Source organism: Phyllostomus discolor, chromosome 14 (assembly GCF_004126475.2).
Source record: "Phyllostomus discolor isolate MPI-MPIP mPhyDis1 chromosome 14, mPhyDis1.pri.v3, whole genome shotgun sequence".
NCBI classification, from domain to species: domain Eukaryota; kingdom Metazoa; phylum Chordata; class Mammalia; order Chiroptera; family Phyllostomidae; genus Phyllostomus; species Phyllostomus discolor.
Window position 1 is genome coordinate 46,132,046 of NC_040916.2, and position 16,061 is coordinate 46,148,106.

At 42.2% G+C, this 16,061-nt stretch overlaps 1 protein-coding gene across 1 annotated transcript; it reads right to left on the reverse strand.

The window, feature by feature from the left end:
• Positions 1–14,253: 14,253 nt before the first annotated feature.
• Positions 14,254–15,814, reverse strand: CRCT1 (cysteine rich C-terminal 1). The gene is made up of 2 exons (XM_028502559.2): positions 15,735–15,814; positions 14,254–14,952 (listed from the first exon to the last, which is right to left on the reverse strand). The coding sequence occupies exon 2, from the start codon at positions 14,929–14,931 to the stop codon at positions 14,605–14,607; it is 327 nt and encodes a 108-aa protein (XP_028358360.1). The 5' UTR covers positions 14,932–14,952; positions 15,735–15,814; the 3' UTR covers positions 14,254–14,604.
• Between the last annotated feature and the right edge of the window lie 247 nt (positions 15,815–16,061).

The following is a 16,061-nucleotide window of genomic DNA, read 5'->3' on the forward strand; positions in this document are numbered from 1 at the left end:
AACATAGCTATATTGTAAGATTTAAAAACTCAAAATTTTCAACATAAGAGGGAAAAGTTCAGAAATAACATAAAGGAAGCATATATCCCAAAATGTGAATTTAAATTTAAATACTATTATTCATTCATGATTTTTCCTTTAAAAGTGAATTTCCTAGTGTTGCCCACTAAAATACCTAGCAGCAATAAAAATTTAGTAGTATTTCTCATCCATGCTGCCTATATTAAAGTCTCTAAATACCATGTCCCACTAAAAGAAAGCAGGACTCTTTGAACAAATGCCTGAGGCTAGATCTGAGGCAGGCAATGCTCAGGGCGAGCCTGGGACACCTTATTTCACCAGAAAGCAAGGAAGCTATGGTAGACCCCTGGGACTGTGTCAAAAAGACACAGGAAGCTTAAAGGGAAAAAAAGGAGGCAATTTGAGAATCAAAAAGAATAATCATTGCAATTTATCAAGGCACATCAAAAAATAGAGAAACCCGTGAATCCATAATGATACTTCCTTTAAAAAAACATGGTTATCTTTGGAAAGTGCTAGGTTACCAGATCATTATTCTGAAATTTGGCAAGAGAAAATATGGAGCGCTTTTTTTTTGGTTTTTCCTGTGTAACCTGTATTTCGGGTTACTACATAGCTGATGAGGGAAGTTCTTTTGATAAAAATAATTTTATTTAATAAAAGAAGAATGAATGATAGGAAGAGAAAATTAGCATTTATTAACTCTTAAAGAAATAATGGCTCTAGCAATAGCCATCAGTGTGTGTTTATAGATTATGTAAAAGGTTATGGGGAACTTTAAAATTGTAGATGGTGCTAAACACCACTCAAACCTACAGATTAGAACACTGACCCACTGACATAGAACATCCAGATAACATGCGCCTGCTGTATGGAACAATAACTACATCACATCACATTTGAACTTTTTTTGCCCCCACACACATGCACACTTGGATTAACTCAGGCTTCTAGGTATACTTACTATTTTACAAGAAATACTGGGGAATATAGAAATATCACAAGAAAGTTAAATGGCACCCGAAAGGAGCAATCAGATGAAATCAAATATGAGAAATTCTTCAAGCTACATACCTGTTTTTTTTTTTAAGTAAGTGATGTTTCCAAATCTTTGCTATTGTAAATAATACTGCCATGAACACAGGGGTGCATATACACTTTTGAATTGGTGTTTGGGATTCTTAAGATATATTCCCAGATGTGGGATCACTGGGTCAAAAGCCAGTTCCATTTTTAATTTTTTGAGGAAATTCTGTACTGTTTTCCACAGTGGCTGCACTAGTCTGCATTCCCACCAACAGTGCAAAAATGCTCCCTTTCTCCACATTCTCACCAGTACATGATATTTGTTAACTTTTTGATGATAGCCATTCTGGCAGGTGTGAAATGATATCTCATTGTGGTTTTAATTTGCATTTCTCTGCTGATTAGTGACATTGGGCATTTTTCTATATGTCTATTGGCCATCTGTATGTCCTCTTTGGAGAAGTGCTTATTCTGGTCCTGTGCCCATTTTTTAATTGAATTGTCTTCCTGATGTTGAATTGTATAAGTACTTGATGTATTTTGGAAATTAATCCTTTATCAGATGTATTATTGGCAAATACATTCTCCCATTCAGTAGGCTCCCTTATCATGTTGTTGATGGCTTCTTTTGCTCTGCAGAAGCTTTATAGAAACAGAGGCATGGATGCTTGCAACACACAGCTGTCAGAGGCGAGGGGGAGGGGGAACTAGATGAAAGAAGGTGAAGGGATTAGCCAAAGAACATATGTGCATAATCCACAGACACAGAAAACAATGTGGTGATGGCCAGAAGGAAGGGGTGCAAGAGTGGGGCAGGGGTGGGCAAAGGGGAGGATGGGGCATCTGTTGTAGTGTAACAATAAAGTTTTTTAAAAAGTAAAATGTGAAAGAGGCGGGGGGGCTGCTACAGACTAGAAGAAATTTAAGAGACATATCAACCATACTGTGTGGCCCTTGTTTGCATCCTGATTCAAAACACCAATTTTAAAGTCACAGATTTTAGATAATTGTGGTAATGTGAGCATGAATGAGGTGTTGTATGATATTAGAGAAATATTGTTAATTATTAGGAATAATAATGGCATTGAAGTTATATAAGAAATAAAAATGTTCCTATGTGTTGAAAATATGTATTTCCAGTGTGTGTGTACGTGTGTGTGTGTGTGTGTGTGTATGTGTTGGGGTAAGGGAGCAAGAGAGAAACGATATTGACAAAACGTTTCTTTTTAATCTGAGTTTGGGGTAATTGGGAGCTGACTATCCTATTCTACCTCTGTTTGTGCAGCTTTGAAATGAGGATCAAAGAGTAGCAGTGAACCTCCAGACTGGAAGCCAGTGTGGGTAAGGATGCCGAGAAGCAGCCCTTTGCACCGTGATGGGAGGAGAGCTTGATGCAAAATGTAGCAATTCCACATCTAAAGGTTCATCTAAGTTTATCCTGTGGCTATGTGGCAATATAGCTACCCTGCCTAAATTCACAACTCGATCTTATCACTTTCTATTTCATTACCCTGTTTTATTGTCTTCATAATTACTATCACTGTGATTATCTTGTTGTGGTCTGTTTGTGGACCACAAACAGGCCACATGGAGGGCAGGAACTTTATCCCCCATTCTGGATCCTCAACGCCTGGTATAGTGCTAGGCAGAGCTGAGGAACCTAGTAAATATCTGTTGAATGAATATATGAAGTACATTATAGCATATTTAATTATAGTAGGAAATCTAAGGCAAGATAATGCCCAGTAATAAGGAGTTGGTTAAATAGTGACTATCCATAAAGTGGAAAACTACTCCGGCGTGAAAAATATGCTATGAATGAGTGTTTCTTGCCATGACAAGATACTATAATACTGAGTGAAACGTTCGGATAAAAAATATCATTCACACCTGAATATATTTTTGTTTAAAAAAAAGTTTGCATAGAGGAAGATTTGGAGAAAAACACACCAGGTGTAAAAATGATTATTGGTAGATGGTAGAATTATGAGATGTTTTGTCTTTGTTTATTTCTATTTGTATATTTCCACCACAAACACAATTATTCAATAATTTTAAAAAGTTACATTAATATTATAAGCTTAATACAAAGACTTTCTAACATTAATATTTTCAAAATGAAATAAACTCTCTGTGAGGCAGTGAGCTCGAGTCCTGTCTCTAGATGTGTTCAAGCCTGAAGCAGGTTACTGAGAAGGGGCTTCTTCCTGCATTGAATGAGCGACCCTACTACACCGTCCCTAATAATCCTTTCAAATGTTAATGATATTTTAAATTTGGGGCTATTTACCCTTAACAGTTTTTTTAAAACGTATTTTTAACTAAACAGGTAGTACATGAATTGTTTCCACTTTACTATTAATTGTGGATTTGTTACGTGGATTATGTGGTTATTGTTATGTGGATTAATTGTGGATATAATGTCAGAAATGAGCCCAGGCATATTTCACGTGTTTCTGAACTGGGCGGAGTGTAGGGTTAATGTTCTGCTTTGTGCTGAGAATGCACCACACCTTGATGTAATTTCTGATGAGTGCAAAGCACAAAGTGAGGATTAAATTATAGAGCTTATGCTGTCAACAATCAATCAACAGTTGTTTTTGAACAACTTCTGTATACAAATCATAGTACTGACTGGACAGGAAAATATCAAGATATACAGGACACCACCATTGTCGCCAAGAATCTTAGAGTCTAGTAGTTGCATAAGAAGTCTGCTTTGCCTAGGAATAGAATGAAAATCAACAACTGGTCCCTGGGTTTGGCTTTTCTTGAGGTTCTAGAATCAAGTACCACTGATCCACCCACGAATAGTCACCAGGGCAGATTTAGCCACAGGAAGGGCAGAAATCATTTCCCTGGGTTTCCCTCAGCACAGCTGAGACAGCCTGGGTAATCAGCCGCTGGATCTGGCAATACTGCTTATTAGATAATTTTAAAATCTTTATGCTTTAACCATCTGAAATGTTAGATAAAATATAATAAATATCCTTTAGATTCATATCTATGCCTGTAAGAAAGTAAGGAAAATTCCCAAGTTCCATAATTGAAGGAAGAATTGAAAGCCAAATCCAGCATAGGAAGCCCATGAGTGGATATGGCGGCTGCCTGATGGCAAGAAAAGTCATCTTCTGAGATCTAAGGTCAAGAGAGAACATTAGAAGCAATAAAGGAGACATCCTCAGTGGAAAAGGTGGACTAGAAAAAAAATACCTTAAGGCACAAGGAAGCTTGTCCGTCTTAGCCTGGGCTTATGGCGAGGGGGAGAACAAATCTTTAACATTAACAACCGCAGGCCTGCGTCTCATATCAGTTTGCTGTTCTTCCAAAGTATACTGCACATGTGGCCTGCGAATCCCAAAGTAAAGTAATTAAAATAAAAATTGGTTCCAGGTGGGTGACCTGGGGCATTTGACAGAAACATACCCAAAATTAAACTAGACAGACTTATTTTCAGCATAAGCTATATAGGATGCCCACAATAAAGTTCCACTGAAGATGAGTTCATGTTGGATTGTTTCCTTGTGTTTTGTAATTTTGAATTATGAGTTCATCTTTCATGAAAGCCAATATATTCTATAAAAAGTAGTACTGGACTACCAAGAAACTTCAGATTAAAGAACTATCTGATAAATGTTAGAAAAACAAGTATGTTTCAAATAATTAAAAGCAATAAATAATACATTTAAATGCAATAAAACATATAGACACTATAAAAATAAAGAACAATAAAAATTAAAAATATAGTCACTGACGCTTAAAAATCAATGAATGGTATAGGTTAAAATTAGATTTGGGTAAGAATAAAAGACAAAAATAGATGATAGCTTAATAAATTGTAAGGTTTTTTATATAAAATTAGTTTTGTTTCTCATATAAAATTTCAGATTGTGGCTACCTAGGGCTGGCATTACAACTCAGGGACAGAGTGTCTTCTACATTTCTGTTTGTAACTCCTAGGGAGTGTCACTCGTTCTTTTGGTTCAATATGCAGATCCAGCCATCAGTACAAATTCCAAGCAGGGGGAGGAAGGAAGGGATAAAAAGGGGCAAAGAGTGTTGGTCTATCTTTTACAAAAGTATCCTGAAGATACTGTCACTGCCATCATATTAACCAGAACTGAGTCATACTTACCTACACGGAAGCCTGGGGTATTTATTCTGGACAGCTATGGACCCAAATAAAAATGAGGAGTTTTATTAATTTGGAAGGATGGAAGAATAGATATTGGAGTAAACAAGTGGCAAACAATATATTTAAAAGAGCTAAAAAGAGAAATCATGAGCTGGAAGATAGATGTGTTGAATGATTTAAAATGTCATGGTTTCTGGAATAAAATGTAAAAGTCTTACATGTGTAAGAATTCCAGAAAGAGAAGGGGGGAAAGAATGAGAAAAATATTTGAAGAGATGTTGTTTCTAAATTTTTAAGAATTAATGAGAGTCACAAATCCTCAGAAATACAAATCTCAAGGGAAAATTGTTAAAAAGTACCAGAGAGATGAAACAGATTACAGAAATACCTCATTTTATTGTGCTTTGCTTTATTGCACTTTACAGATATTGCATTTTTTTACAAAAGAAAGGTTTGAAGCAACCCCACATTGAGCAAGGCGCCATTTTTCCATCAGCATTTGTTCACTGTGTGTCTCTTGTCACATTTTGGTTATTTTCATAATACTTCAAACACTGTTTTATTAGACATAATGCTATTGTACATTTAATAGAATACAGTACTATGTAAGCATAACTTTTATATGCACTGGGAAACCAAAAATATTCCTGCAACTCACTTTATTGCAATATTCACCTTATTGCAGTGGTCCAGAGCCAAACCCACAATTTCTCCAAGGTATGCCTATACCTCCAAAAACAAGGAAAATTAGGTTACCACACTCTCCTCAACCATTAGTGCCAGAAAATAGTGGGAAAACATCTTCAAAGTGATCGGAGACAATATTTGCCAACCTGAAACTTTATAACCAATTAAAATATCATTCAGGGTGAGGACCCAATTAAGATATACTTAGGTGAAGATTGATTTTACCAGTAACAGGTAGTGGCTAAAAGAACTACCAAAGCATTTACTTCAGGAAGAAGGAAATTGAGTCCAGAAAGAAAGGATGGCCTGAAGTAGGCAATGGTTGGGGTTGGGGTAGGGGACGGGTGAAATGTGGATTAAAATAAACAAGCATTTACTATATAAAATAATGATGGCTAACTTGAAGGTGTTCAGATGAAACTATAATATTGGTCAGTAATACAATGCAAAGCAATCAAAGACAAGTAGAGCTAAAGTGCTGCAAGTGATACTAAGTGTAGAGAGCTGTCTAGCAGACTAGGGGCAGAGCTCTGATCTCATGACAGCTAGCTTGCTGGAACCACATGTAGGCATGGATAAAGATTTCCAACTCTGCTCCCTCTGCCATAACATGATAAGTGCCTTGGCTGGATTCTTTACTTCCAAACTTCCTGCCCATTTTCTTGTTGAGGAATAGAAGATGGTGGTGGTAGAGACGAAAAGGAGAAGGCAACAGGGAGAGCTAGTGGAAAGAACAATGAAATACAACTTGGCGACTGGTTAGATACAAAATTGTGGGAAAGGAGAGTCAAAGATTTCACTGCAGTTCTCAGCGTCACAGTGACAGTGGCCCCACCATCTGAAGGAAAAAGAAACTCGTTTGCGTGGTAGTTATGATTTATATGAAATGTGTCTGAGATCCCAAATGAAATTATTCCATGAGAATCAGATTTTTTTTACCTATGATTTTCAGGAAATGTCATGACTGGAGTTAAAGATTTTGGAGACATCCATGTAACAAAATCACCCAGATTGCATCTTCCTGTCAAATGCAACCGAGAGCCTAGAACATATTAGGCCCTCAATTGAAGTGTGAGAAATGAGTAAATGAGTGTGATTTCTCTGTAAAGAGAGCTAGTCAGGCTACGGGTTGAACCTAAGTTATGTACAGAATTAGAAGTAGAGCTAGGCCCTGGCTGGTGTAGCTCAGTGGATTGAGCGCAGGCTTCGAACCAAAGCATCGCAGGTTCAGTTCCCAGTCAGTGCACATTCCTGGGTTGCAGGCCATGGCCCCAGCAACCGCACATTGATGTTTCTCTCTCTCTCTCTTTCTCCCTCCCTTCCCTCTCTAAAAATAAATAAATAAAATCTTTAAATATATATATATGTGTGTGTGTGTGTGTGTAAAAAAAAAAAGAAGTAGAGCTAGGAAAGAAAATAGCAGAGAAGAAATTATAGAAGAAAGACTCCAAAGGATCAGAACCCACTGAGGGCAGCACGGGGTCACAAAGGGAGGGGCAGAAGCTGATCGACAGTGGGCAGTGCTGCACCAAGAGTTGGGATCCTGGGGACTGAAGCAAGACAATTGGCCACAGCACTAGAGAGATGACGTGGTGACTCGACTGAGATGGACAAGCATAATGGTTGACAGGATAAGCATTACTCTGAGGGATTAAGGAAGATTTAAATAAAAGATAAAACAATGAATGGCACTCTTTGAAATTTAGGGAAGACACTAAGAAAATAAGATAGGTGAACATAATAGCTAGAGATGAAGTTAATGCCCCCATTTTTAAACTAAGGTAATTTTAGTATAATTGAAAACTTAGGAGAGAAACCTAGCAAGCCCCAAGATGTCATGGCTCCCTATGTCTCCAGGATGAAGTTCCAGGAGCTGTGGGTAGTTGTCAGGGCCCTGCCTTATCTAGTCCCTGACCAGCTGTATAATCTCACCTGCCTTGGCTTCCTGGAGTGCCTGCCCTGCAAAAATGTCTGTTGCAAAACACCTGCTCACCTCTCTGACCTTTGCACTAGGCCTGTTTGTTTTAACGTAAATATTTCTTCCTACCTTCTCAGCCTGGCCAACTCCTGGGCATCCTTAAGGAATAAGTTCAAACAATACCTTTTGCCTCAGCTGGATGAGCGGTGCCCTCTCCGTGGAGATGACTTCGTGTGCTGACTTCAAGCATTTATCACATTACGCTTACTATGACACTTGACTCTCCCTCTAAACAAACTACTGGAGAATAGTTACTTGCTTGTATCATATCCTATACTAAGTGATCGATACATTTTTAATTAGTGAAAAGTTGAAGTTGTAAATGAACAGAAAATCACCAGGGGGAGGGGAGATAGAGGATGGAGGTTAATTCCTGACCTTCTATGTGTACTTCGTACACATAGAAAATGACCTTTGAACACTGAAGTTTTCAAACATGCCAAGCTGATGGAGTTACATTCTTGGCAAGTAAATGAGTATCTTTTTAAGAATGAGACAGAGCATTAAATGAGATGTTAGAAGCCATAGCTCTTGCCCTTATGAAATGTCAGGAAGAGAAGAGGAGATACTTGCTTTTCCAGGGTGGACACGTTCTGAGGCAAGCTGACGTATTCCAGATTTAGCAGGGCCAGCTCACTCCGAGATGCTGCAGCGTCACTCACCAAAGAGAGGATGTTGTCCTTACTCACTATGAATGCCAGTTTTCCTGTTCGACCTGTTCCACCCGGTTAAAATGAAACTGCTATCCTGCCAGATGCAATCTCCTACTGTAACTGTTAGATAGTTTAAAGAAACCAAGGTGGATCATGCAAGGGGAAGGAAGACCCTGTGTGACTAACCTGATTTGCAAGACATCATTTAGCTCTTGGTCGTGCAGCTCTGCATAATCCTATTTCTCTGCCACCTGAATTTTTAGGGACTAAAACCCTAAAATAGCCTTATCTAGTCCCAATCATTGGGTAATTTCTCTGACTTCATCATCTTTGCCCTCTTCATGTGGAACTCAGCTTCCTCCTGTTTAATTTATTCCTCAACTTAACTCTTGACTTTCTGTTTTGCCCATTCATTCATTCATTCATTCACCCAACACATATTTACTGAGTGTCTTCAGTGTCCCAGTCTCTGTTCTTCACACTGAGGTTACTGCTGTGAGCAAACACAGACCATGTCTGTCAATAACTTTCACAGACTTGGTGGGACAATATTCAGCCCCCCAAATTTGACTCTCGCCTCTGTATGACTTATTACTATGTTTTATCTAAATTTTCCAGGATCAGTGTCTGGAGTTCCAGCTCCACACCCTATTTCATGGTTGTGTCTTGCCAGCATCTCAAGCTCCACATGTCCAGAGCTGAACTTACCCTCTTCCTGTCCACACCAGTTTTTCCTCTGACACCTCTGCTTTGTCAATGGTATTGTCCTTTCCCAGTCGCCAGGCACAAGCCTCAGAAACACCCAGTTGTTTCCTCTTCCTCAGTGCCAGTACACCCAGTTCTGTCTAATCTTCTTCCTTCTGGACAAATGCTTTTCATGTCTGTCATTTCCTTTCCTTACCCACTGCTAAGTACTGAGTTTAGAGTCTCATTTCAAGCCTAGACCACTGTACTTTCTCAAAGTGATGCACTGTATTCTCTCCATTTGCTCCTTTCTCTAGAGCAAGCAGCAGTCCCAACCTTTTTGGCACCAGGGGCCGGTTTCATGGAAGACAATTTTTCTTTTTTTTTTCTGTCCTCTATTTCAGTGTCTTTGGTTATATTTTGCTTGTTTCTTTGTTTTGTTGTTTAGGTTCCTGTTAAAGGTGAGATCATATGGTATTTGTCTTTCACTGCCTGGCTTGTTTCACTAAGCATAATGTTTTCCAGCTCCATCCATGCTGTTGCAAAGGGTAGGAGCTCCTTCTTTCTTTCTGCTGCATAGAATTCCATTGTGTAAATGTACCATAGTTTTTTGATCCATTCATTTACTGATGAGCATCTTGGTTGCTTCCAGCATCTAGCTATTGTAAATTGTGCTGCTATGAACATTGGGATGCATAGGTTCTTTTGAATTGGTGTTTTAGTATTCTTAGGATAGAGTCCCAGCAGTGGAATTGCTGGGTCAAAAGGCAGATCCATTTTTAGTTTTCTGAGGAAGTTCCATACTGCTTCCCACAGTGGTTGCACAGTCTGCAGTCCCACCAGCAGTGTACTAGGGTCCCCTTTTCTCCACAACCTCTCCAACACTTGTTGTTTGTTGCTCTGTTTATGATGGCCATTCTGTCTGGTGTGAAGTGGTATCTCATTGTGGTTTTAATTTGCATCTCTCTGATAGCTAGCGATATTGAACATCGTTTCATGTGTCTTTGGATTTTCTGTATGTCCTCCTTGGAGAAGTGTCTGTTCAAGTCCTTTGCCCACTTTTTAATTGAATTCCTTGGGAAGACAATTTTTCTATGGAAAGGGTGGGGGAAGGTGGCATTAATGCGAGGGGTGAGGAGTGGGATGAAGCTTCGCTAGCTCACCCGCTGCTTACCTCCTGCTGTGCTGCCCAGTTCCTAACAGGCCATGAACCGGTACCAGTCCATGACCCAGGGGCTTGGGATCCCTGCTCTAGAGCATCCTAATCATTGCTGCCTAATTAACCTTAGGGTCATCTAAAAGAGTACCATAGGTGTTATGCAGACCAACTTCTATCTTTCTAAAGAATTCCTTTCAAAACCATTTTCTACCACCACACTTTACAAATATGATACAGTTTTAGCTCCTTGGATTGGCTCTCAAAACTACCCATAGCCTGGCCTTATCTCTCCGCCTTTGAGGGTGGTTGCTCTACACCACTGCTGCTCCCTTGGGTCTCCTTTTTTGTTCCTCTGTCTAAGCTTGAAACTTCTCCCCTTCTCCCCAGAAATACATACTATAACTCAGGGTTCAGAGCAGGGGTTTTAGAATCAGATGCATCCATTTCAAAACCCTGTTCTGCCCACTACAAGTTGTGAAAACTTGGGCCCAGACAGCTTTAAGTCTCAGGTTTCTTTTAAAAAATGTGGAGGAAAGACAACCTTGTGGGAGAGTTGTGAGGACTGAGTGAAATTATGCCCAGTTCTTAATATATGATTGATCTCACTATCAAATCTGTGCTCCAAGCAGCTGGAATACCAAGGAACTTCCCTACGAGAGAAAGTCTCTAATGGGCCCAAAGTAACAATGAGTGCATCTTAAACATCTTCAGCCTCAAGCTTCCATCCAGGCAGGAACCCTATAACCATGTGCTTTTCTGCTCTGCACAATGGTCCCCACCTTTTCTGTTCAATGCTTCCTCAGAGAGGACTTCCCTGGTCTTCACCTAAAATCCCCATACACCTTCACCTAATCTCTATACCCCTACCTTCTTTATTGTCATCACAGCACTTTTCACCATGTGACACAACCTTTGTTGCTCACTTTCCTGTCTGCCTGCACCCCCGAAGGTGAGGTCCACTCAGCCAGGGTCTCGGTGTCATTTCTCACTCTGTCTCATCAGCAGGAGCAGTGTGTGATGGCGCTGAGTAAGTGCACAGCTGAATGAATCTCCACCTCTGTGGGGTCTCCACCCTTGAGACCCAGCTTAGATCCCTCTTTCCTTGAAGTCTTCTGAATAGCCCAGCCCAAAGTTACTTGCCCTCATTTGAAGTCCTGTAACAAATCATCTAAATTTCGGATGAATCCCTATATCCATTGTCTCTACCATGTTCTTGTATTTCTTGTATTTGTATGTTTTTGCATGTACTTGTATGCATGGTACGTATTTGTATGTGATCTTATTTCTTATATGTAATGTTATCATCCTTGCCTTGTATGATTATTTACCATGTTTTCCAAATCAAACTATAAACTCATTCAGGTGAAGAAGTACTTTTGTGCATCTCCCAGAATTCTTTAGCACAATACATGTGCTGTAATAACAAATATGTATTTATTTATTGACCTCTACTGTGTGCCTGGCACTGTTATAGGTGCTAGGGTTGCGATGATGAATACAGAATTCTCCCTAAATAATTAACCAGGTGACATTACTGAATTATCTCAGCGTACAGATTAGGAAGAGGTGGCTCTTGGCTCTCGGCTCTCTTGGAAGGCTTTAGAAGGCCTGGTCTAATCAGAGGCTGTCACTGGTTGCCTGGACAACCTCAGGTTGGTCACTTAATCTGTCAGAGCCTCTCTTGATCCGTTAAACACATGATAATACTTACCTTACAGAGTTATAAAAGAAATATGTGAAAACACCTTATTAACTGCCGAGTTCTATATAAATATCCATTGTTACCATTACCACCATAATAACATAATTTAAGCTGAAACCAGAGCCACTGGGAGTAAAATACATTCACCATCACTGTCACTGTCTCGTTACCAATACTGTCTTATCACCCAACGATAATAAGAAACCTGATTCTGCCTGTCATAGTGAGTGTGCGGGGTGGCCCTGCACAATTCCACTCAGCCTCAGCATCCTGAGGGCCGACTGCTGCCACCTGAAAGGCTCACTGCCACGCATGCAGTGCACCTGCTCTTGGACATGAGGAAAGGCTGTGGAACAACAAGCAGAGAGCCCATCCAAAGTAGCTTTCTAGGTTTCTATAACAAAACTGTTCCTAGGATGCCCCAATCTCTCTCATCAACACGCACCCACCCCGCAGTGGCCTGCTGTAGGTCAAGGATATGCAAGCCTGGCAGTACAGCCATCCACGGTCAGCCATTTGGTCGATATCAATGTGCCTCTCGTACAAGGGTGTGTGCGAGACTCACGTGCACCTCATCTTTCTCTCCCAAATTCAGGCCTCAGCTTCCTGCTTAAGGGTCATCTCCAACCATCAGGCTGAGTTTCCAATCTGTTGTGAGTCAAGCAGTGCTCCATTCCTGCCTCCCCCATCACCACATCCTGGGGCTTGTTGCTTCAACACACATCACTTGCGGGAGAGGCGGGTTCACAGATGACATCATCTGTGTGTAAACAGTTTCCACAAATCACCTCCCACTGGGAATCAGAGAACCTCAGAGATGGAAGAGAGGGCCCCTCCCACCCAGAGCAGGACAACTCTTCAGAGCATCCCTGACAGGGGTCATTTTGCCTCAACTTTAAACACCCTGGATGAATCAATGGGGCTTTTCTGACCTCACCCTTGAGCAAATACCTTTTGTTGGGTGGATGTCATGACAGAAGGTGCCAGTCACTGGGTCACTGATGTAACAGTAGGCAAAGAAGCCACGCTTCAATTTTCTATGAGCCTGGGTGTGTCTGCAGAATCCTGAGTGTCCCTTCCCCTGGGTGGCATGATTCCTAAGCAGTAGACCACGACACTTTGAGTCTGAAAACATGGACTTGGGAGCCAGACCTCAATTTGAATCGTATCTCCTCACTTGCCATCTGGGGGCCTTGGACATACACTAGCGATAAGACTTTGGCCAACTCTCTGAAACCCTCAGAACCCGTTCCCTCACATACGAAAAATAAGGAAATTCGTCTCTATTTTGAGATTATTGTGAAGATTAAATGAGATAATATATGTAAAGTGCTTAGCCTTGTGCCTGGAACAAAGTAAGTGCTCAGTAAATAGTAGCTATTGTTACTGTTATTGCCATAGTTATTATTGTCCCTTTCTTTCCTTGTGAATGAGCAGACATCACTGCAGCGGACATGGTTCTTCCTGTTTCCTCTTTCCTGATTTATGACCACAGGTCTGGGTTTCTGACCCACTCAGGATGACCCCCCCAACACCATCACAACCACCACCTCTAGAGAATGACATTCCCACGTTTCTGAGTGTGGCACATTGCACCCCACAAAGCTCTGGAAGCCCATGGCTCCTGCTTGGGCCTCCACTGCCAGGATGAGACCTGGAAAGGGCACCTCCCAGCCTCCTGGAAGGCTCAACTTGGAAAAGTTTCCTTACCCAGCAAGCGATCCTCTGTAGAAAAAAAAAAAAGCCAAGTGTTGCAGAGCCAAAACTTTGCCACACAGCGGCCACCTGGGCCTGGTGGACAGGAAGGTGTGTAAGGCTCTGGAAGGTTTTTTTGGGAGGACCAAGCAGAGCAGTGAGGAGCATGAGCTCTGGAATCAGCAGCAGTATTCTCCATTACACACCACCTGGGTGGCTTTGAGCAAGTTACACAGCCCCGGTTTCTCTTCTGTAAAATGGAAATATGAGCACCTACCCCACTGAGTCATTGTGAGAATTAAATGAGGTGATGTATAGCACATCAGGTCCTTAGACCACTGCCTGACTCCATGTGCGATTTCTCCTGTCACAATGAACCAGAGACCCACTCTTGTTCGGGCATGAATTTTAGTTTTCTCCTTTCACAAATATGTCAAGCCAGGGCTGAGAAGTAGTGGATAGGTTAACAGAACACGACAATAAATACACAAACAAAAGAACATCTAGGAATAGTTGTGTTCTCAGGAGGTAATTTTATTATGACGTCTTTAAGACAATCAAATCAATAGGCAGTTACTGAGTACCTCCTGTGTGCAAGCCTAGACAAACAGTAGAGTGCAGTGTCCATGCAGACCCTAGAGTCCACCATGGCTCTCAGGTTCCCAGGGAGGAAAATCATATGGGATCAGGGAGTTATGTGGAGCTGAGAACAGGGTGGGTTTCTGGACTTCTAAGTGCAGTTAGCTTGATAGGCACAGACCGGAACAGGAGCCTAGCGATGGGAGGCGGACGGGAGCAGCAGGACACGGCAGGACGCTCTCTGGGTGGGCCGGTGGCTCTCGAAAACCTCTTCCCCGAGTGGCCTCAGCAGCTGCCGCAGCAGCCAGCGCTCTGGGTGTTGCTGGAGCACTGAGACCTCCGGCTGCCACCTCCGCAGCACCCACACCCGCTCCTCCGCTGCCGGCGACGCCTCCTCGGAAAGCAGCAGCAGCCGGTGGAGGTCGTGCCGCAGCACCCGCAGTCTCCGCAGCCGCCGCAGCCGCCGCAGCAGCCGTTGTCACCGCAGCCACCGCAGCAGGAGGACGAGGCGGCGGGGGTCACCGAGGGCGCCGGGGCGGGGCACGGGGCGGGGCCCTGGGAAGACCCCTTGGAAAAGCCTTTGGCGGAAACCGCACTCTGCTGGGAGGACATCGCGGAGCTGTGACCGTGAACCTGAAAGAAAAGCAGCGTTTCACACGCGAGCAGACTTTTTATTTCCAACAGTGGAACTCGAGTCTTTGAGATTTGACTTTGGTATAAAGAAGAAAAGAGTAAGAGCGAAGGAACCAACCCCAAGCAGGTGTTCAATGCGTAAAACGTGCATAGAGCAGGAAACATTCTGTGCAAAGAGCGGATGGTTTTCCGTTTTCTGGGATCAGATAAGGACCACCCAAGGTTCTCCACGGTGGAAAATAAAGAGGATATCGAGGCAAGTTATCTGCACGACCCATTCCAAAATCTTCTCCTGGCTGTTTTCACCTCCCCCATCTCATTGTCGGCAGAGACTTTCAAGTGACGTTCGTATAGTTATTAGCTTTATATAAACACCTCATCAGTTAAAAAATAGCCAAGTCAGACCTGCATCCCTAATGCGGGTCTAAAGAATCCACAAAGGCCAGAGGCATGTCCTTCCTGGTCATGCTTTCCCCGCATGCTGCTCATTCCCCACAACTACAGGAAAACAAGAGTGGTGCTGAATTTGGAAATGCATCCCTGTCCCGGGAGGCAAAGTCCTGAGCTGAAGTCACATCTCTGCTAAAGACTTGCCGTGAAACCTTGCAGATATCACATACACACAGTCTGGCCTCCAGTCTGGCCTCCTTGTCTCCAAGGAGAGGGTGGCTCACTTGCAGCTTACAGCACTTGCCAGAGCTTTCCTTCCACATCTACCTGCTGGCTGTATTCTGTCTTCAGCTTTTCCCAACCTTCTCCCTAGGCCCTGTTTAAAGACTTACCAGACCTTGACTCCACTGGATGACACTCAGTTCTCCAACTGGGATGCGTCCCCTGCTAGGCTGTGGACTAAGGAGTGTCTAGCCAGAGAACCTTTTATAAGGTTTCAATAGTTGTTGGCTCTTGGGAGGGGCCCATTTCCCAATAGGCATGCTCATCTGACACTCACATCCCAGAGACATTTGTCACTGTAGGTGGTACACGTGGCTGCTCAAGTCACTGCCTAGAAGTGTGAGGATTGCTACGGCATGTTTACTTTCCAAACACAACACCGTTCATAGCTGGGAGGTCTGTGTGGGTGAAGACAAAGAATGGGGGCTCAAGTGAGG

Excerpts from the sequence above, each read along its gene's own strand:
- CRCT1 (XM_028502559.2), bottom strand. The coding sequence starts at position 14,931 with ATGTCCTCCCAGCAGAGTGCGGTTTCCGCCAAAGGCTTTTCCAAGGGG.